Raw genomic sequence first — 24,181 nt, 5'->3', positions numbered from 1 at the left:
AAAGTTCCGAGAGAGGCCTTTCGGTTGAAAATGAAACTAGCATGCTTTCGATTTACTTTTTCACAAGAAAAAAAGACGTGTATTCCCATACAGGTTAAAAATTAAAAGACAACAGTCTTTACTTTCCCATGGCAAGTGTGTCCGTAATGATACTTCGTAATGTTACATTATTTATATTTTGATAAGAGGCCAGATCTGTTGTTAAGCACATCTATTTCAGAATATTACACTCCCTGGCACACCATCCCAGTAGTCATGGTGGTGAACATTAACTTTAAGTAATTTTCACAACAGAGGCAGAAACAAAAGTCACTTGAATAACACTGCTGCAAGGTTTCAGGTATCAAGATACATTTGCTAAAAGGGTCCTTGCTGGGCTGTCAAGCTTTCAACTTCAAGGCTATTCAATGTCCAAAGCATCCAAATCAGAAAAATCATTTCAGACCCTGAATCCCTAAAGGGATTATTGTATGAGATTTAGCAAAAGTTTGAAAGGTTGAAGGTGAAAAAATAAGAGATCAAAGGAAAATTGCTGTTTTCAAGCATATAAATATGCTAAACAGTTGGGAAGATACCCTCAATATTTATACCAGTGTCTTGTAATTGTCCATATAAAGAGTGATCTTTTAATCCCTGTATTAATGGATATTTAGCTAAAGACAGTTGTTAAAGTATTTAAAACTGACAAAACGCAATGTTCAGTGTTCATTAATATAAATCAACTAAGATGTAGCAAAATTCTCATTGGTCTTAGAGCAGCCTGGTCAATTTTAAATCTGGATTTAACTTTTCATATTACATTTGGACTGACACTATTTCTTGATGTTGTTTTAGCCAATATTTATCTGTTATGACCAACATTTTTGGGGAACCCGTCATGCTTTTCACATGTAATACAGTTTATTATGTTTTATGAAAATGTTCATGTTTTCTCTGGTAATGACAATATCAGTACTGTTATATAAACATTTCATGTTGTAATACATGTCACATAAAAGTTTAACTTCCAAATCTTGAAATTAAGGTAAGATATCAGACTTACTGCAGGAATTCAAATTAGTGTTGGTCCAAGGTCCAGTACTCTAACTTAGTACCTTTGAATTTCATTTACCTAGGTTCTGGACCTTTGGTCCTTTTCATTGACACTTTATGTTGACTTTTGGTTTTCCTCAAGTGGACCCTTTGTTTAAAAGTTGGAAAAGTTTAATTTGAACCTCTTTACATGCACCATACATTCATGATCTAACTTTCAACTTCCAGTTAAACCTAAGTTAATATGTTTTCTGCACTGTCCAAACTTGTCAGTTTTGTCTACCAACATGATGACGATGAAGAAGAACATTATGAAACAGATCAAACTATTGCAGTCCCAATAGACAAAATCCATCAAGAGCCAGCAGATAACAGGCAATCTACAAGGACAGACCAGGTGAAAAACTTCAGTGGCAAAGTTACACATGTATTTGAAAAACATGGTCTTATAAATAGAGACATTTATTTTTCATTTGACACAATCATCAATGAAGTGAAACCACAAATAGGTGATGAAGTAGATGTTGTTGCGAGGCAACAAGGTGATGATGGATTATTGATAACTGAGCAAGTTTCAATCATTCAAGAGTCTTGGGATACAAACAATGATGAAGAGTGTATTGAAGAGGTAGAAGTTCTTCCTCAGGATGGCATTGTGGGTAAAATAACTAGATTTGATGGAGAGAAAGGATTAATTAATGGTCACATTTCTTTTAAAAGGGAAGATTTATATGAAGACTTTATTCCATATGTAGGTGATTATATAAAGGCTGAATATGATGAAAATGACAAGTTCATAGAAAGAATGGAACCGTTACGCTACTTGGAAAAAGAATCAAAGATCACAGGGTTTCAAGGAGACCATGGTTATCTTGATGGTGAAATATTTTTCTACCCTGAAGCTTGTGTAGATGGATACAAACCAGTCAAATGGGACAAAGTGACAATTAAAGCAATAGAGAGTGCACAGGGGAGATGTAACTGGAGAGCAGTGTCAATCAAACCATGGAAAATGCCTGTTGTTAATCAGTATGTGTTGTATGAAATTTGTCTAATGTTTACTTAAGAACAAATCGTTAAACCAAGGTGCAACCGTTTATTTTTTGCTATTTTTGTCTGTAGTTTGATTTTTGCTATTTTTGTCTGTATAAATGCTTATGTTTAACTGCAGCAAAAATTATTATGAAAGTAGATTATGATAAGGTTTTTTTTTCACTGTAAAAAATTTCCCTGTATTCAACAACAAAAAAAAAACTACTTATAAAACTGTAATGCATTGTCACACATATGAGTACAACTTAGTTCATACTACCGGTAGATTGGATTTTATGTTCATTGTTATTGGGTTTAAGTTTTTTTCTATTGATTAGGTTGATTTTCTTCTTTTATTTTGGGGCTTTTTACAGCTTGCTTTATGATATGGGTTTTGCCCATCATTGAAAACTGTGGTAACTTGCTGTAGTTTAACCATTCATTGATTGGCTTTTGGTGAATGACTGTCTCATTGGCAATCATACCACATCCCCTATTTTTATATTATATTTTTTTGCTGGTCCTCTTTATATAGGACAAATACTTTCCATTTAACATTCCTACTGATGTAAAACTCTTACATGAAAACAGACATATGTAGAAATTCAATTAGAAAATTGGGTTTTCTATCATATTTGCTTACTAAATTATTTTAGCTACTAATTTATTTTTGATGCAAAGTATTGTTTTATTCATGGAATGATATATATTCTTTTAATTGCTGTATTGCAGGTTTGCCTTTAAATTGATAACAGGCCCTACACAACCATCTTTCATCCAAGAACTCTTAAAGGATAAAAATGGTATCTATATTGAAGGGTCCAATGAAATCAAACATGTGAAAGTTGGACAGCAAAAGAAATTGACACTGTGGGTACTCAATAAAGGGACATTACCAAGAATTTTACAGAAATGTCACATTCCTGCAGAATCATCTCAATTTTTAGTAGAAAGTGTGAAGTTTTTACAAGAGTATACCACAATGATGAAGGGTGGGAACAGAGATGTTACTGATGGATCTGTCACTATTTACCCAGCCATGTCTGTTTATATCAACATCACTCTCAATGCTAGGTAGTACCTCACAATTTTGCTGCCAATTGATTACCTTTTACAATTTTGTATGAATCGTTAAGTTTTATCTTTGCACACCACTTTTCGAGCATCGATTAAATTTTAGGGGAAATATCTGCTAAATGCAAGTAAAAATTCCCCTTGCTAAAATTTCTACTTGCAAAAAGATCACATTTCCAATATTTGTAGGTAAAACAGTTAGTTTTCAAAGAATTGCACTGTAAACATTAACGAAGGGGAGGTAACTTTGTTTTCAGGCATAATACTCTAACTTACCTAAAATAACATGAATGATGTATGATTTTATTTACTATATACAATAGCACTTAGTAATAGCAACTATAAATTTTGTCCCAGCAAATAGCACTATAATGTCACATTGTCATGATCACATTAACTGGACATTCCCATTCCAATGTACAGCTTTGGCTTGTTGGTTTACACACTGTCACAGATCTCATCGATTGTAATATTACTGGATCCAAAGGATGTCAGTCTTCACACTGTCCCAGAACTTACAAATCGTGTAGATACATAGGTGTCTACTAAGTGGGAGATTTTCCTCTCAAAATTTTCTCAAAGCTGGATATTTGATGAGTTTTTCTTTTTTTCATGACACGTTTTGACAGAAATTGAAGTAATTTATTATGATTTATGCTGAAAATTCTGAGAATACAGCTAGTTCTCCACTTGACACTGGCACACAATTAGGAGAATGTTAAGTCAGGAGATAGCGGGAAAGTGAACACCTTCCATACCATATATGAAGCTTTTTGGACTTCACACTCTCGGTCATCTCTTCTATTGCAATCATACTGTATCCAAAGGGTGTTGGTCTTCACAATGTCACAGATCTCACCATACTACGGTATATCTATGCAAAAAAGGAAGAAGAATTGTAAAAATAAAATTACATGTATGTTGTTTTAACTTTCATTGTTTTTTTTAATTGTTATGTCCTTTGGTACTGCAAAGCGTACACTTACATGTGAGCAAACTACCGGGACCCAATCAATATCATTCACTAAATTGTAAGAACTTTTCTGTTTTATTGCTGAACAAATGAAGCTAGACATTTAGATATTATGTTGGTCTGTCTTTTTTGATAGCTAATCCACTATCCACATCACATTAGCTTTTCAAAATGAAAAAAAAAGTCTGAGTAGATCCTCTCATCCTTCCCTTGTACAATGAACATTGAACCACAAGGTTTTATGTTCATTTTTTCTGGACACAAAAATTTCTGTTTCAACAAGAGTTTTTGAATTGGCAAGGAAGATGTATGTACATGCCTGTTCATTTGGGTTCGTAGAAGGAAGCATTACCTTTTCTATGAGTAACTGTCCTGTTCTGTTATTATTGTATGACCTAGCTGATCTCAACAGGGCTGATGTTGTTTTATTCTTGATGCAGTGGTCTACGAAGTCCCAACATACATCCTCTAGTTCTTGTAACTCAAACTGAGATGCTGCACACAGAAGTCCTGTTATGATAGAAAATACAATGTTATTTAATACAATTCATTATAGAAACATTCAAATGAATTGCATACAGTATCGTAATGTTGTGCTTAAAGATTGATAAGAGAGGGAGATTATTGCATGTTAAAAAAGGAATGATCCTACTAGCTTTCTTTTCTTATTACATGTATATGTTTTTCATAATTATATGGTTCATATTTTAATTTGTGTGTCCACAAAGTGATTTGATATACACTATATGTTAATAGTGCACATTATACCATTGTTATTAAGATATTTACCAGGCAGACTGTATTCATCCATATCGACAGACCCACAGTGCATATATTCCATCAGTTTGGTAAAATCTTCTGGTTTATACTTAGTAACTTGTATGACAAGTTTATCTGTCTGTACCTTCTTCCTTAATTTCTTTTGTACTTTCTTTTTGAGTTCAGCCTCTCTTTGTTTCATTAGTATCAAACTATACATGACTCTGCAGCCAAAAATAACTTGAAATTAAAACTTTCATTGCCTTCATTTTCAGGTACAGTTAGTGTTCCATACAGACAGACAGTTTTGGATGGGTGCGGGTACCCTGCCCTTTTTTTGATCTGTCAATTTTCCCTCAATATATGTTAATGCTTTTATCACATGCCTTCTAACATGCTTGAGTGCCTTTTTTTTACCTGGATTACCGTACCCTTTTCAAAAACTGCAGGGAAAACTAATAATCATTGAATTGTCAAGTAGCTGCTCTATAACGTTGCTTCCAAATTAGAAGAAAACTATTCTTATGACTTACTAAATTTTCTTTTTTATTAACACTTAAACATTTTTATACTTTTAGTAATTTAGTACTGTATGTTTCACATTTTCCCTACTCCTTTAAATTTGTATAGTAGCTGAGTGAACTTTTACCTGCTTCTTGATCCAAGTATGGCCTTTACCCCATTAACTTTGACCTTCTGTGGACCTACTTCAAATATGATATCACATAGATCTGGTATTGATATGATCATCTGCAAATGTCTTGAGAGTACTGTAGTATTTCTGTATGACATACTCTCTGCTGGGCTGTTTTTTCCATCTGAGATGCTGGCTATCTTGTTGACACATGTAGCTCTCTGTGGCAGTGATTTAGTTGTTTCTTTCTCCTGACAGGAATATGACGAACAGTGGGTACTTTGTGTGTCTCTTTTGAAAAATGGTGTTATTTCACTGTCAGATATGTCATGGGTTGACCCATATCCAGAAGAACAGTCTGAAGTAAGAAAAAAATATCTATAATTAGTGAGCATCTTTCCATGATACATGCTCCAACATTTTTTTATTGAATTACTGGACATACAGAATGGAGATATGAAATCCAAATTGACATGAAATTTCATTTTAATAAATAATTTGAACATCTTGAGTAAATTTGAAGAATAATCATATTTCTTTAGTAGTGAGACAACATCAAGCATTTAGATTATATTTTAGGCTTAGTTATGTTTGTACATTACTTTTATCTAAATTAATATGATAAGTCAAAATCTAATGTTATTGAAGCTGTGATGGATTACTCAAAAAATGGTTATTGTACAAAATAAAAAATATATTGAAAAGGAAGTGTTAGAATTTGAAATTGAAGACAACATTCCATATTAACAATTCCTAATTTGTGTCATAATGATGAGAAAAAACTTAAGGTTGTATATTTAATTTTGAAAAAAAAACATGTCATTAATTATATATGATTAATACAAGGAATTAAATATAGTCTACTATAAAGATTGTTTATAAATAAGTTATGGTTTGTATTTACATTTAAAAGAAATAACTACATTTTGTCAAGTCTGTTTTAAATCTTACCATCTGATTCCCACTGATCATTGTCAAGTAGGGCTAAAGTTGAATCACACCTTTCCATGGTTAAATACTGATTCTGGACAAGTTTTGCACAGTTGCTTACACTAGTTCACTCTACAATAAAATATCACAATTTTTTTTCTTTTTATAGGTTTTCATTTCATATGCATCTTTAGTATGGCTTTGGCAAGTAATTCATTGATGTTCCAGGCTTGTGTTTTGACAACACTTAGGCTTGGGTATCATCTTTTGTTTCTTGACCATGAAGTTCTTAGATATTCAAATTGTTGTATAAACATATTCAAATTTCACACCTGGAATTATTCTTATACAGGTAGTTTTGTTTGAACTTGTGAACATCACTTTTTTTCTGGGCTTGGGTTCTCCAAACTTTTGATTTTCAGAGCTTGCATTTCCCTTTGTTGTTTAGCAATTGAAGCTTTCAAATCATTTAATTGTTGTCAAAACAAATTAAAATTAACACAGCTTAAAATTAAAGTTTTATGTATACCATTAAGTTCTCAAATAATCTTTTGATTAATGACAATGAGGAGCTATGCTAATTACTTCAAATCTTATTGATTAACATGTGAAATTTTTTTATATAAATTTTTCAATTCAATTTACATGTAAAACTTCTAAGTTATAGCATCTGCAAAAATATGAATTATTAAATAACTCAAAATGATTTTTTTTCTCCATGACTGCACTAAGCACCAATTATTAATGGTGCTTTACATTCTTATGTGTAAAATTTTTATGTTAGCATTTCTTCAGCATTAACTAGTAATTTCCAAGCATTTTCTGCTACTTTAGAATATGATTTTCAATATGCCATATTTTTTTGTATTTTGTATAACTTTTAAAGGATGGCATATCATATAAATTATTATTTCCTTGTTGAAAAAAAAAATTGTACAAACAAAACAATACACAGTTTGATTCAAAAATGAAATAAGCCTTATTTAAAGAAATTTACAAATAAAAAGGGAGTAAAAGATTTAACGGTACACTTCACAAAAATTATAATTGTAAAATTTGTTGTACCCTGATAAGATATTACATCATTATAGAAAACACTATAATGGTTTCATCACTTATGACTTATATCACACTTAAAAATTTTATGTGAAATTGATGTCATTTTATAGCTTCCATCCTGTTTTAGATCACATGGTCCAGAGAAGCAGCTACTTGTGATGGTATTTGATGGGTTTAAGATAGGGCGATACCTGACAGCTGACATTACTGACCCCTATATGTCCATGATAAACACCAACAATAACTACACAGGAAGTCGTAATGACGCCTTCAATAGGTACAGGTCTACAGCTGCCAGGGGGTCTGATATATGGAGAATCTCAGGACAGAAACCAGCTTGTATGAGCAACAGGTTAGTACACTAACTGTTAAAGTCAAATTCCCCCGAAAAATCTTTGCACTCTTTTAAGTGGTGTAATACAGAGATATTGAACTGCAGTTAACTGCATCAAATAACTACATGTGAATGTTCTGATTTTTTAGTTATATAATAGAATCAGTTGTCCAGTTAAAAAAATAACCTTTAAATTACTTGCAGAATTAATTGTGAGAAGAATTTTTTTTGTTGTTGGTGAAATCAACTACTGATTTTTATACTGTATACCAATTTCCCTCTTTTGTTGACAGTTACTTAAAAATGCTGTCTGCAATTTTCATGAAACTTTGATGAACTTGTTTATCAAATAACATAAACTTCCTTTATTAATTATAATTTCACTTCTCTTTGTTATTAAAGGCATATAATCCATGAAAAGAGAGATTTTCCTGTTTTTGGACAGTTATTAGAAAGAAAGAAATTTTCATGAAACTTTGTTGAATTGTTTGTATCAGTTGATGCAAGTAACTTTTCAATTTGTTTAAATATCCCTTTATTATGTATAAAACAGTAAATTTTGGACACCATAAACAGATATGGAATGTTATTTACTCAAAAATTGTCAAAAGTTTATTTGTCAAAAAAAACAATTAGAATTATTTTTAAACTTTTAGATTACTGTTGTAAACATGAACACATATCTAGAGTTTCCTCATGTGTTTAACTGTATATCATTATATCTGCATATCAATTCTTCTTCTGTGTAATATTTTGTTGAAATATGAATCTCAGCAGACTTTGTAATTTCTATACACCAGACTTTTGACCTATGTATAATGGTATACTGCTGTCCATCCCTCTGTCTGTTAGTCAGCACCTCATATTTTACCTCAAAAATGCTCCCACAGATTTTGAAAGATATGGTGCAGTATTTGTCATTAAAAAAGGAAGCTGTCTTTTTTTTCAGTTTCTGTTTTAGAGCTGTGGGACTTTATACACATACTGTGGACATGGACATTACAGCAATTTTTTTTATCCATAAAATTTAATTTTTTAATTCCTACCGTTTAGAAATTTACTTAACTGAGAACATGCACCAAATAGGAGTTGAAAATAAAGTAATGTTTTAAAAATAAAAATACAAGTAATATTGAAAATATTACTGAAAAAGTGATTTAGAATTCATGTACATTATCAAATGTGGTAGACTCACAACATTCACTAAATGCTATGATTTCAATTTTTAGCAAGTCTGGTAAAAGAAACTATTTACCCAATAAACTAAAGCAGTACACCATTCCATCACCATTGAGAGAGTGTGTGATGGACAGAGAAGACCTTGTAGACCTATATCCTGTATTGAGTGCGGTAAGAATACTGACAAATTAGGAAAATAGTACTATATTTTGTAAGTATATCGGTTTTTATAAATCAAAGTATGCATTAGAAAGTAAATTGACATTTTGTTGTTTCATTATTAAGGAGGTTGACCTTTAGTAAGGGACATAACTTAAAAATCATTAGAATGTTTGTATTCACCATTTTACATCAATCTCAAGTAGGCATCAAAGTAACTTGGACTGATTTCATTCCGTTTTAAAGGAAAGATTTAAAGGCCTTGGTGAAATTGATATGATACAAACATATCACTGATTTCAAGAGTTATGTCCCTTACCCTAGATCTACCTCCTAAAGTCATATAATCATGATATTATGAGATTTTCTTTGATGGCCTGATTGTTCTTATTTGAGTGGCAAACATATACTGAATGACTACCTATACCAATTCATCTCAAAATAAAATGCATACCAGAAAATATTTGAAAATGTCCAGGAGGTTTTATGCATGAAATAGTCCTCAGCATATAACACTACATGGGCCTTCAAATTCATCAAGTTGTTTTCTGGCTTTTTATGACAACATAAATTTGATGCACAACTTTTTTTAATGGTTGGTTGTAAATTGTGGTCAATATTGCTCTTTGAAAATTAAATTTAAATTTTGGAGGGAAATCCTCTACATATAGTGACAGTTGGCAGATATGAGAATGCCATTTTTCTGTTTTCTGATTTCAGGACCTTACATTAGAGAGTTACATACTTAGGTTTGATCTCCTATTACATCTAGAAGAAATACAGATGGAGATTGATATAAGAGAATTTGATTTAGATAGGGTAAATTAACTTTGATGTTTTCAGAGGTTGTTTATCTCTCATCAGTGCTAAACATTAAGTAAATGTAGAATATGCGAGTATATTAACTGTGATATTTTGGTGTTTTCAAGGGTCATTTATCACTTACTAAACATTGAATAAATGTAGGGATATTACTAGGCAGTTTTACTATGATTAAAATGAGTTAAAATTCTGAATGTTTTATTTAAGGTGATCATTTACTATTTATATCAATCACTTTCTTATATCAGACAGAACATTTTGAAGTGTTTTAGACTGACGATGCAGTTCTTTTTGTGTGTTTACTATACCACAATTACTATTAAAATGTACTTGGTCATTATAAATAGCTTAAAACATACCGAGAATATACACAGTGTATATTTAGATGGCTTTGTTAATATCCTAAATTTAAACATTCCTTCATAAATTAAGAAAAAAAAGTACAAAATATTATAGTACATAACAAAACCTGACTGAAAAGATCTGAAAACAAGCACATCACTTTCACATGTACAAAATATTAAAGTTCATAACAAATCTGACTGAAATGATCTAAAAACAAGCTTGCCGCTTTAAAAGTACAAAATATTATAGTACACAACAAAACCTGACTGAAAGGATCTGAAAACAAGCTTGCAGCTTTAAAAGTACAAAATATTATAGTACACAACAAAACCTGACTGAAGGAATCTCAAAACAAGCATACCACTTTAACAAGTACATCCCCTTGTTTTATGTACTCACAAACTATGTACTGGGAGGTATTTCTAGGGTAAGGGACGTAACTCTTGAAATCAGTGATATGTTTGTATTATATTCAATTTCACCAAAGCCTTTCAAGCTTTCATTTGAAACAGAATGAAATAAATCCAAGTTACTTTGATGCCTACATGAGGTTGATGTAAAATGCTTAATACAAACATGTGTCCCTTGCCCTAGTACTACCTCCTTAAATACATGCTTTAATAAATAGATAACATATAAAATTCAGTTAATGACCAATTGATATCCTTTTGATTTATACAATAATAAGTTTTCTCCTGAAAATTAAACAAATAATTATCCTTAGAACAAAATATCTTGTTGAAAATAAGAGGATTTCTCTATAGGTGTGTTTAAGAAGAGTTGGGGAATACCTTGGATTGAAGGTTCCAGGCTTAGCAGAAGGTAGACCCTCAGTTTTGATTGGTGATAAAGTCTTACTAACAGACCCTGTAGATCCTGAGGGCCCTTATTATGAGGGTTATGTTCATGAGGTAAGAAAATTCATGCTTAATTATCCTCATATCTTAAATTCTCATACTACAGCTGTACAGCATTGTCTCTTTTACATAAAACATAAAATCTTGCATTTGCCATGGAAGTTTTAAGGTCTTATAGTAAGCACTTAAAGCAAACCTATCAAGTACATATTACAGCTAGTTGAAATAGACCAGTTCCAATTTCGATACAAATTCAGGTAGGGTAGTGAGTAATTTAAATAGCTCTGTAGGCAGAAATTAGTCCTACATTATACTAGTGTGTTCTACTTAACTAACAGAGAACACCCGTGTGATCTTTTGGACACTATCTTTTAATTTTGAATAGCTGTCAATTATAATGACTTTAACATTTGAATTTGCCATCCACCATTATAATTGACAGCTATTTAAACTTAAAAGACAGTGTCCAATAGATCACACAGGTGTTCTATGGTAGTAAAATAGGGCACATTGGAAAAATATGGACATATTTCTACCTAGCCTACCTAAATTTGTATTGAAATTGGAACTAGTCTATTTCAACTAGCTGAAATAGTTTTTTTGTAAATAAATATATTCACCTTCAGTGATGATTGGTTTAAATGACTTCTACAATCATTATCAATATGATGAATTTAAGATTTTAGGTTGCATTTTAAAATTATAATTTTTCCATAGAGTGTAGATAAATGGTGGAAATCAAGAAAAGGCTGATGGAGAATTGGTTTCTCCAATGAAATCTGTAGAAATTTTTGAAAATTTAAATTGCTGAGAACCCTGTTGCGGAAATTTGATATCAGTCACATGAATTTTTTATCACTGGCTTAGAATGGGAGAAAATTCTCTAAACACTTATGGTTATTAAGAAGAACATAAAAAAACTTCTTATTTATTTCTTATTCTCAAATATTGCAGATTTTAAAAGATGAAGTTCTTGTGAAGTTTAACAAAAGCTTCCAGGATGTCTATAGTGGTAAAGATTACAATGTACAGTTCACATTCAATAGGTGAGGTTTAAATATCATTCATGAAATAAAAAATGAATCCTTATGTATCATCTTTGAGTTCATGGGAATTTTACAAGTGATTGAATACTTAGTTTTGGGGAGGGGATGTCAGAGTCAGAAATGGTTCTGATGCTTTGTATTTTATGTTTCATGAATTATTGTATTTTGTTTAGTGAGCCAGTCTATAGTTTCTTGTTGATACAATATAAAACTAGAATTTCAAAATGGTATCTTTAGTACAGGTATATACTACACATTACATGTTAGAGAAAAAAAATTACAACTTTTTTAAAACTTTTTCATGGGATATTTTTGTTTCATAACATTACTGCTTAAAATTTGCTCTATGATTTGTGTGATGATTTAACTTTATCATTTCTTGACAATTTATCATTACAGAGCACCAATTAGAAGATGTCATCAGGCGGCTGAGTTCGCTGTCCAGTTGGGAGAAAATGGTAAGTTACAATGGGTAAAAAAGTATTGTGCAAAAGGTTATTTGGCTAAAATTTTGGATTAATTTTACACAGTATTCTAACAACAATTATTAGCTGAATATTACCATACCATCACCATGATCACTGTTTGTCTGAAATGATTGTGACTTTTTAGCTCACCTGGTCGAAGTGTCCGTTGTTGTCATTGCCCGTGGTTGTTGTCATCGTCATCCATCGTGGTTAACAATTTTTCAAAACTCTTCTCTTCCAACACTGCTTGACCAATCGGAACCGAACTTATTTTGAATGTTTCTTGGGGTATCCTGCATAGAACTGATGTGGGGATTTTTGATCCATCAAAAAAACATGGCTACCGTTGCTAAAAATAGAACTGGGGTGGGGTCGGACAGTAGTTTTTTGCATATATCTCCAAAACCGTTAGGTTTAGCCAAATTTTGAAGGGGTTAAACTGTTCAGCATGGTGAGATCTATATATGGTCAAATTTTTGTTTTAATCCATTAAGCCATGTTGGAGTTATTGCCCTGTTTGATGTTTTTTTGCTATTTTTAATGTTATTTCTTTCAAATATTTTCTCCTCTGACAATATTTGACCAATTGGGACCAAACTTGGTATGACTATTCCTTGGGGTATTTTGCATAAAACTGGGATGGGGATTTTTGATCTGTTAAAAAACATGGCCACCATTACTAAAAATAGAAAATAGGGGTCAGTCACACACAGTTTTTCATACATATCTCCAAAACCATTAGGTTTAGCCAGATTCTTTCAGTAGCTAAAATGATCCTTATTATTAGAAATACAAAAGTCTTCGGTGATAAAAGTTATCAGACGACTCCTTGTAAGAGTTATTGCCCCTGTTTTCAGCCAATATCTATATTTTCCCTTGTAGTCCTTTTCCCCACTGTTCTGATGCCAAAAATGTCCCAGGTGAAATTCCTACCACAGAGTGCCTGTATTAGTCCTCTCAATACCAAGTCACCCACGAAACTCCAGAGAGGTATAAAGTTCTTCAATAGTAGACTGAATGTCAGACAGAGAGCAGCAGTTACCAGAATAATGGAGGGACAAAGTAGACCTGTGCCTTATATACTGTTTGGTCCTCCAGGTATGTTATGAAATGTGTGGCTGATTTTTTTCTTTTTTCTAGTTAAATTTTAATGTTATTAATGTTGCTTAGCCAAAAAAAAAAATGTCTATATGATCTGGATTATTCTCAGATTCTTTATTGAATAATAAAGATCATTTTTTAAATAGTCTCCTGAAAACTTAATTTATACAGGCACTGGAAAAACTGTGACCGTGGTAGAGAGTATATTACAGATTTTACAGCAGATTCCATTCAGTCGAGTTCTGGCTTGTACTCCTTCTAACAGTGCTGCTGACCTGATTGTATGTATACATAATTTGCCTTCAATCATAATTCAAGTAGTGATGCTAAGTTTCTTCGGAAAGGGCTAATGTTCTTTTCACATTAAATTCAGTTCTACAAATAAAGTTTGTGATACCAATGTGAAACTTTAGGAAATTTATAGTTAAATGCTAACTTGTTCTGATTACAAAAATTTCTTTCAAATTCATTGATGTAGAATTAAAAAAAATTGGTCATATGCAAATAAAATATTGCAAATTTCGGTTTGCTATACATTTGTTTCAAAGGGTAACCTCTCATCAAGAGCATTAGAACCAAATACTAAGGATGTTACAGATTTAAAAGTAAATTGTATACAAAAATAACTCAAAACCCAAAATACCAAATTTTGAAGCCAATTCCAGCACTGATAAGTTCTACCAGAGTATGTCAAAGGAGCAAATATTATTGTAGCCTCATGATAAATGCATGTAGAAAGAATGAAGCCTCAGTGTTGTACAGGTCTGGAATTTAGTGCTACGGCAAATTTTGGTAGTACCGGTATATAAATATGTGATAATTGTGGTCTGACTACTTAGTTGTTAGTCATGGAAACTGATGTCCAAAATAAAGTAAAATTCACGAAAATTTGGCAAATACCTTCAAGTGACATATTTAAAGGAAGGTAATACAGTCAAGCCAGTCTTAGTGACATCCTGTATTTGGCAGTATTCTGTCTTAAAAGACTATTATCTGAATACTCCTATGTAGTGCATTAAAGTGACTGACTGAGGGAGTTTTTAATGTCCCTGACTACCCTTTTGGGTCTCGCACGGACGGCGTGCATTATATGTAAAATTAGCTTAATATATATAGAGATGACTGGACCTGTCTTTTATGACCATCATTTTGCTCTGCCATGGAAGGTTACTTAAGATGGGTTGACTGTATAGACCACAGGCATTGACAACTTAGATACTTTAAAAAATTATTTGGTTTGTTGAGGCATGCAGCCTGTGTTTTTGCAAAAATAAATGATATGTTAACCTTTCAGTTTCATAAGAAATCTGAAACTACCACAGAAATGACATTTTGTGACATCATTTTGACATGCTGGTAGTGCACCAACTTTATGTCTATGTTCAGGTACTTTTTTAAACATAAAAAATAGTTCAAAAAAGTCATTTTAAGTGGACAAACTGATATTTTTACTAAAACATCATGTTCACTATATAATCACATGGCTGATCAGTACAAATATATGTATGATTTTATTTACAGGCAGAAAGATTACATGAGAGTGGTCAAGTTAAGACAACAGATATGGTTAGATTGAATGCTATACAGAGAAACAAAGAGACTATATCTGAGTGTCTGAAGCCCTACTGTGTGGTAGGTGAGGACCTTGAGACAGCTTCACGCTACAGGATAGTTGTCTGTACTTGTGTATCAGCTGGTGTGTTGTACTCATTAGGGATCAAGGCAGGACATTTTACACATGTTATTGTTGATGAGGTTTGTAAATATGGTAGAGATGTCGTATTTTGTATGCATAGTGCTGCCTGTAATCTGCCATCTTGTCTTCATATGCATTTAATACAGTGTCAGAGTCTCCAATTTTGTCCCATCCCTAAGCCTCGTACACATATAGGCTGTACTATTTGACAATATCCTAATATTGTATATGTATTAACAGGCATCTGGGCAATTCTCATTGCTCACTTTACCAAAACCAGAACAACTCTGCACAGTTCAATTTCAGAACTCGGATGCATCACATATAACCTAACTTTGTCATTAGATTAATCAACTCCCCTGACATTAAAGATAGTCTTTTGTATTGATTTTTTATGATGTGAATATGTATGCAGTATTTTCTTTAGTGGTAGAAAAATCTTATGAATAGTTTGACATAAATACCAAAATATTCTTCAGCAGGGGGTGGTCACTTTCCCTCTTTCACATTTGTTTTTTAAAAAATTATGATTATTTGGAAAATAAATTGGTCATAAGTTGCTCCGAAGAAAATTGACATACTCTCAGTTTGAACATATAGAATTAGCAAAATGAAGTCTTTGAAAAGTTTTCGAATATTAATCTCTTTCAAAATTGTTTTATGTTTATATAGGCTGGTCAGGCAACAGAACCAGAGTGTTTGGTAGCAGCTTGTTTGATTGGAGACAATTCAGGGCAGGTAAATACATTACTTTGTATTGTCAAATTTCCTGAATATTAAGACCTGCTTCTGAGTTCTATCTTTAATAAACTCGTTAACTTTCTGTTCAATGTTTCAGTGTTAAATCATATGTGATAGTAGAATTTTTTATTAGTTAACAGTTGAGATCTTTTCCTTTGAAAATGAGCAATGACTGAGGACTGCAACCATTTCAGATAGTGTTAGCTGGAGACCCATTGCAGCTAGGACCAGTTCTAAGATCTAAGCATGCTAAAGAGTATGGTTTAGAGTTATCTCTCCTTGAAAGGCTGATGACAAGACCTCTGTATGACAGGAATGAGACCATGTTTGCTGATCATGGATGTTATGATCCTTTACTAGTTAGTATTTGAAATTCAATGTTATCATTGATCTTTGAATATGATCACAGCCCAAAATAGAATGTGAAATGTTGCATTTGTGTTGTCTTACCCTTTCTTCCTTCTTCCTTAAGTGCTTGTAAGATATGGTTTTCCATTATAAAGGACTGCTGGTATGGGAACTTACATTTGATTTTTCTAACCCATCTGTGAAGGAAGGAGGAATACTTGTCTTACCCTTCTTTGCTTTGTCATCTGTCTTTCCATCATATTTTTTGTTACAGTTTTCTCTGCAACTACTTGTTAAACCTCTTGATGTTCTAACACACGCTTTTTATGGATGTGTCATATTGTGGGAATTGATTTTGAGCTTGGGGAGACAAAAATATCCTGTTTGATGACTTGATTTACATTTTGACCACAGCAGGGCCCGCAGAGATGGATTCCATCTCAATGATATCTAGTTCACTCTGTATTCTATATTTTAAAGGTTACTAAACTAGTTGACAACTACAGATCACATTCTGCTGTGTTAGGGCTGCCATCTCAGCTGTTTTACCATAATGAGTTGATAGTCAAGGCAGACAGTCAGCTGACACATAGACTCTGTAACTGGTCAATGTTACCACAGAAAGGATTCCCTGTTATATTCCATGGAGTTAGGGTAAGTTAACACTCATTATGAAGTTTTCATGTTTTAATATAATTTTGTGTAAAAATAAATGGTCTCTTAATTTGATATTAAAAGCAAATGTTGATGTGCTTGTTCAAATAAAATAGAATTTTAATATTGGTATCACTTGAAAGAAAAATAGTAGTTGCCCAGTCGCTGTCACAGAATCATTTTAAAAGGTTAAGGAGCTCATGTTCCTTTGTTTGTCTGTATATAGTATTCAATTCTAAATAGATATTACTTACTAATTTACGAAGGACCATGGTGTGTATTAAATTATGGTTAAGACATTAAGGAATGCAACATATATTCTTGGTTTAACCCAGTGCCTGCAGAGTTTCCAGAAAGGTTCTGTTTTGAATTTTCAGGGTGAAGATGTACGTGAAGGAAACAGTCCATCATGGTTTAATCCTGTTGAGACAGTACAAGTGATCCGATACCTACAGGGTTTACTTAATGATTCCAACACCAGGGTTGAAGCTGAGGATATTGGTATCATCACACCATACAGGAAACAGGTATGATTGATCTGTTTGACAACTGTTTGTGATCAGATTTATAAATTTATATAATCTGTAGTAAAAATAAATTTGTTTATGAAAACTATCTTGGTTTCCATTAATTGGTATGAACAGACTTTCTCTTACTCTACCTCCTGTTTGTCTTGTACAATGTCTGACAGAAACCATTGAGAACAAAACAATAATTGAACATGTATCTGTAATTCAGGTGGGACAAATTGTTTCATGGACAGCACCCTGATCTATTTCATACCCAAAAATTGCTCACGACCATCTTTTAAGTTGAGTAGCCTGGGCTTAAATTGTCACATTTACTTGTGTTTCAATTGTTCTAGATTACTTTGGTGGTTTTGGATGAATCTTACCAAAGTGAAATAGATGTAGGAAGAGAAAATAAACAAGATCCATTGCTCAAAGTTTGAATAATTCAATTCCCTGTGTACAGTCAAAGCTTTTATGCATAAATATTTGTCAGTTGTTGCTTAAAACACAGTTTTAACATATTACCTGTTATCTGCTGTATACAAATTTTAAAGGTAAAAAACTCAGCTTTTTTATTACCGGTATATTTTTTTATGCATTTTGCTTTTGAAGGTGCTTTAGAATCACAATGAGTTTTCTATGACTGATGTGAGCACTGTCATTTTCTGTCCTCTGTCTCTTTTTAAAGTTTCTGTTGATTGTGGTTAGCATTTTATTAGCTTTATTTGACTAAAGATCTAATTGCATATCTTTTGCCCACATCTACATTAACTTTTTAACAATTTGCTCATTTCCCTAAAATCCACTTGGCCAATATTAAATACTCAGCAAGAATAAATTATAGGACAACTTGAACCAAATATTCCACTTTTGGTTTTGCTTAATTTAATGTACAAGTTTAGCATCCAAATGCTATCACTTGAGGTCTGTCGTCATTGTCGTTAACAATTTTTCTAAACTCTTCTCCTCTGACACTACTTGACCAATTGATACTAAACTTGGTATGAATGTTCCTTGGTTTATCTTGCATAGAACTGATGTGGTGATTTTTGGTCCGTTGAAAAACATAGCTGTCGTTACTAAAAATAGAACATAGGGTTTAGACAGTAGTTTTCACATATATTTCCAAAACTGTTAGGTTTAGCTAAATTCTGATACGGGGTAAAATTGTTTAGCATGATGAGATCTATTTGCTGTCCAATTTTTGTTTTCATCCGTTCAGCCATGTTGGAGTTAGTGCCCCTTTTCTACATTTTTTGCTATTTTTAATGTTATTTCTTTCAAAAATCTTCTCATGTGACACTACTTGACCAATTGGAACCAAACTGATTATCTTGGGATATCCTACATAGAACTGTAGTTGGGATTTTTTATCCTTGAAAAAACATGGCCGTTGTACCAAAAATAGAACATAGGGGTCAGACAGTAGTTTTCGCATATATCTCCAAAACTGTAAGGTTTAGCCAAACTCTTTCAATTACTGAAATGATCCTTATTATAAGGCCTTCAAAAGCTTTGAGGGATCAGAGCTGTCAGATGACTCCTTGTAAGAGTTATTGTCCTTGAAAGAAGAAAAATTATCTTTTTTTAATTTTCAGCCAATATCTTGAAAATTATAATAGATAGAAAGAAACTTTCAATTGCTGAAATGATCCTACCAAAGTCTTCTTGAGTCAAAATTGTTAGTCAACTCCTTGTTAAATCTATTGCCCTTGAAAGATGAACATTAACCAGGAGAGCGATTCAGGCTCCTGGGAGCCTCTTGTTTGGGGGTGTTCTTTCGAGTGACTTCCTATGCAGCTATGCAGTTTTGAAAAAATTGTTTAAAATTTTATGAAGTAATTGAGTTGGAAACTGCCATATATAGGTAATCTAATTACAAAGGATTTCAAAGGTATGAACAACTCCCAGGAGAACCCTCGAACATATAGCCAATATTATTACATTATGCCATGTTACTGTACCAGAAAGTAGACACCAACATTATAATTTACTAACATTTTAGTCATCATAATTTTCATCTTTATTTGTATCTCAGTTTTATGACAGTCTTATTCTTGTTTGCATATCATACATGTAATCCAGGTCATGGGATATTTACTCATGGTTTTATACCATCATCCATCACTTTCAGACAACCACAAAAACTGGCAATTGTTGTACTAAGGTGATTTATTTTCATTACCTCTACCGAGGTGTCACTAGTCGACTGAATAAGATTCAACAACTTGGTGATAGCTTTAGTGTTGTTGTATTATTTTATTTTTACTTTGTGAAAGACAGCTGTCGCATACTGCTGGGTATCTACGTCAGCTATCCGACCACACTTCTAACATAGATAGGTATTGGTTCACTATCATTCTCTTTCATCTTAAAATTTTGTCTAATTATGAAGAAAAATAAATCCTAGTTACTGAAAAATTGTAAAAGGCCAAAAATATAAAATTCTGTCTTTATATGAAGAAAAAAATTATACGTATTATAACATGGAGTAGGCATTGCCTATATCAGCTAGTACCGGGAGCTTTACCATACAGGAACTGTCTGTGCGATACTCTTAAAAACTCGAAAACAATCAGAAAGCATGAAGTCATTTTTACTGAAACGTAATCCTGTATATTTTTGTTTGATTAAAATATTCAACTTTGTCCTCTTACAGCTTACACCTGCCTCATATCACAATAATATTGAGTTATTTATGTTAAGGGGTTAGAATGCATAATGCATTAATGATCTGAGCCCACCCATACCCAAATTAACATCACCTATGTAACATATTAGTGCATAACGAGCTTATATATAATTGTGAAATCATGATTCAGTGATTCCATGTTAATTCTAAGTTTCTTATGAAAGTTTATTAATGGAAAAGTTATGATGGCAGAAGTTTTCTGATGATGTAATTATACTTGACTGGTAGCTTAAAGAATTTTGCAGTTACTGCTTTCCATCTTCAAAACTCTTTAGATACTGTTTTTCTTCAAATTCAACAAATTATAAATGATTAAAAAGTTACTTGGTACAAGAATTTTTGTTGTAGGCTGCTATAAAAATCCTTGCTTTGTACAGTTATATTGTATTTTTAAGATAATATTTTTTTATATCATTGTGTTCAATAAAAGATGGATACAAATGCATGTAAGTCCATCTTGGAAGAAAATTTTATCATAAATAGTGACGTCATACAATGAAACGATATTACAAGGATGATTTTTCTTTTTCATAAATTCCTAAGATCTATTTTTAGAATATTGGTTAAGGCAAGGGTTTTGTCCATTCTTGTATCGAAGGGGCTAGCCCAGTTGAAATTTTCCTATGTATGTATTTTTCAACTAGATTTTAAAGCCTATTACATCCAAGGGAATGTATTTTTTCTTTCCAAAGTTTTATGAGAATGAAAATTATTGAAACCATACAGTTGAAGAAATTTTCATAAATGTTTTTGTCAAAAAATATCCCTTATCACAGCAATGAAACAACCTATAAATGTACTTTGGTTAAGGCAAGAAAATTTAAATCCCCTACTTAAAAATGGAATAACCCAAGTTGGTTAAGACAAGCAATTTAATAACATTGCAGTATATACCACTGTAATTTTAAAGGGTAACAAGATAAGTTAATGTTATGGTGATGCTTTCAGATATTTGTTTCAATGTTAGCTATAGTGCAGAGAAAATGAATTACAAATTTCAAACTCAATTTTTTTTTGCTTGAAATCCAAGTGATTTGACATTAGTATTTCCTTAGGGTGAAGGATTTAAATAATTATTTCTAATAATTTCTGCAATTTAGTGTGGCATTTCATTTTAATCCTAGGTGGAGAAGATCAGACTATTAATTGACAAGCTAGGGATGGCTTCCATTAAAATTGGATCAGTTGAAGAATTCCAGGGGCAAGAGAGACAAGTTATTATTATATCTACAGTAAGTTTCAAATTATCATTGTTTAACATTACAAAGTTTATTCTAGATTCTTTAGCTAATGCATTTTGGTGTTTAAAAATGATTTATAAAATGATCTGGAAAGTTAATCCAATGCCTTTTTGTTACTGCAGTGGGGATTTTGATGCTTAGTTTCTTCAAAATTTTTAGAGAGGAAAGATCCATGATGAAATTATGGGTTGTAGTAGCCCTTTTTCAAATGTTCTTTTATGGTAAAAGACAGAGATTGTAATTTTCTGCTTACTGAGTAAAATCTCAGTTATCCGATGTTGACAAACTTATCATGTGAAGTTGACAGTTAGCTATACCTACTAAACAGATGTATAGTCTAGGTGTAAACCCAGTTACAACAGTCAATCAATTAATTTTAGGTCAGATCGAATGAGAAGATGATTGGATTTGATAAGAAGCATACATTAGGATTCCTGAGTAATCCTAAAAGATTTAATGTAGCAATAACCAGGGCTCAGGCATTACTGATTGTCATAGGAAATCCGTACATCCTGATACAGGTAATTATCTTAACAATAGGAAAAGCCGAGGCTCAAGATTTACACTTGAAATATTGTTTTTTGTGGTAATATCTAAATGAGTTAGTGATGGAGTTTAGATTACATTTAGATGGATATTTTCGACAGGGATATGACCCTTTTTTTGCTGGTAATGGTCAGTGTATTTTGCTTGCCATATGCAATACAGTACTTCAAGAGTCCTGTTTAATTTGCTTTTTGTCTTCATCCATGTGATAGGTAAAATTGTTTTATGTGTGAAGATTATGACCTGCTTCTGTTTTAGGATGAGTATTGGCAGTCATTGGTTCAATATTGTTTAGACAATGGAGGTTATACAGGCTGTTCTATACCAGGGTACAATGAGGGAGTCCATGAAGAATGTAGGGACTTTGAAGAACAAGATCATACAGGGGATGGTCCAGCACCAAATAAAGAACAAAAGAAAGGCTTAAATGACATTCATAAACTAGACCATCCTGGATGAAATCAAACAGAATGGGTGGTTGGATGCTATCAATTTCTAATCTCTGCTCGAGGTAGCCTGGATGGAATCATTAAAGACTATTTTGATTGTATTGAAGAGGGAATTATCACTTATGTCCATCATTGTTGAAAAACACTCAATCAAGTTAATTGTGTTTATAGCATTTACTGCTTAAATCAAAGCGATCTCAGTCCATTCTCAAGGGATTTTTATACGCCCATCTAAGACGGGATGTGTTATGGTATACTGTTGTCCACACTTCAGACATTAACTCAAAAACATTTTCACCAACTTTTATGAAACTGTGGTGAATTGTTCATATTTGTTGATGTAAGCTCCATTTCAATTTTTATAAATTTTAGATTTTTCATTTCTGTTATGAATTTTTATACTTAAAAAAGGGGATTTTCAAGTTTTCGGACATTAACTCAAAAACACTTTCGCCAACTTTTATGAAACTTTGGTGAATTGTTCATATCTAGCTAAGCTCCCTTCCGATTTGTATAAATGTCAAATTTTACATTTCTGTGTTATGAAGTTTTACTCTATAAAAAAAGGTGGAAACGGCCAAGGAAATTTATTCTTTGAAAAATTGTTGAAAATGGACCATTTGTTATGATTACCAAAATGTTTGCATTTTTTTTTGGGGGGGGGGGTGTGGGTGATGGGAAGGTATTTGACGGGGCTCACAGTATTTCTAGTTGATCATTTAAATTCATTATAATTAAAGCACAGTACTGTAATCTGTATTATATATTATTCAACATCTTTATTTAGGTATAGTAAACACAAAGTTGTTTCACGTTGTTCAGTTTAGCAACAGTTCTGTTCTAGTCATTTAGTTGTTGTGTGGAATAAATTTGTTACTTTTTTATGACCATGGTTTTGTTAAACTATTCTGACATTTCATTGTGGATTTTACATCAAAAATGATCAAGAAACAATTAAGTTCCCAGTCTGCCAATGAGTAATGCAGTGCTCATACTAGAAATCAAAGTTTATTTTTCCCATTGATATTAGGTCAAAATAGTTTTTCTAGGACATCAATGTAAATGCAAGTACATGTACTAATATTATTGTTTCCATGGCCTTTGACCTAAAAAATTAAGAGGTCCTAAATTTATTGTAGGTATTAAGTGTGTACCAAGTAATGTTAAACAGCAACATGTTCCTAACTGGGATGGAGCACGAGCAATGTCAGATATACTGGGTTAACTCCACTCCAGTGGTCAAAATATTCAGCCTTCAATAAAGAATTAAAAATAAACAATTGATGGACAGGTTTTGTCTCTGTACACATAGATGTATGTTGAAAAAAATGATCATGATGATGAACTCTGACCTACTTAAGGAATGAATGAATGACCAGAGTCATGTCACTTTTGTTGCTTTTATTGTTTCTGTTTAAACCTGGTTCCGGTGCAAAGGTGAAATTCTTTGTCATGCATGCATTAATTATCATCTGATTTTAGTGAGGAATGCTTCGTAC

The 24,181-nt window shown here is 32.3% G+C and overlaps 1 protein-coding gene across 3 annotated transcripts; it reads left to right on the top strand.

Annotated features, from left to right (window-relative positions):
- The first annotated feature begins 8 nt into the window (after positions 1–8).
- LOC148627791 (RNA helicase Mov10l1-like) lies at positions 9–23,966 on the top strand. Of its 3 annotated transcripts, none has more exons than XM_088579004.1 (19): positions 9–93; positions 1,261–2,061; positions 2,797–3,138; positions 7,621–7,845; positions 9,057–9,177; positions 9,886–9,984; positions 11,097–11,243; positions 12,144–12,235; positions 12,635–12,693; positions 13,585–13,800; positions 13,975–14,084; positions 15,325–15,558; positions 16,172–16,237; positions 16,435–16,599; positions 17,069–17,242; positions 17,620–17,769; positions 21,571–21,678; positions 22,068–22,208; positions 22,492–23,966. In XM_088579004.1, the coding sequence occupies exons 2-19, from the start codon at positions 1,277–1,279 to the stop codon at positions 22,690–22,692; spliced, it is 3,435 nt and encodes a 1,144-aa protein (XP_088435130.1). In that variant the 5' UTR covers positions 9–93; positions 1,261–1,276; the 3' UTR covers positions 22,693–23,966. The 3 variants fall into 3 exon arrangements, with proteins under 3 accessions (XP_088435130.1, XP_088435122.1, XP_088435140.1); XM_088578996.1 differs by having other exon boundaries at positions 15–131; XM_088579014.1 differs by lacking the exon at positions 9–93 and adding an exon at positions 175–340.
- Positions 23,967–24,181: the final 215 nt, after the last annotated feature.

The sequence above is a fragment of the Perna viridis genome, chromosome 1 (genome assembly GCF_037379345.1).
Source record: "Perna viridis isolate PV_CMFRI_1.1 ecotype Kerala chromosome 1, ASM3737934v1, whole genome shotgun sequence".
Taxonomy (NCBI): Eukaryota; Metazoa; Mollusca; class Bivalvia; order Mytilida; family Mytilidae; genus Perna; species Perna viridis.
Note: the sequence above shows the minus strand (reverse complement) of the source record. Positions and strands in the feature narration are given on the sequence as shown.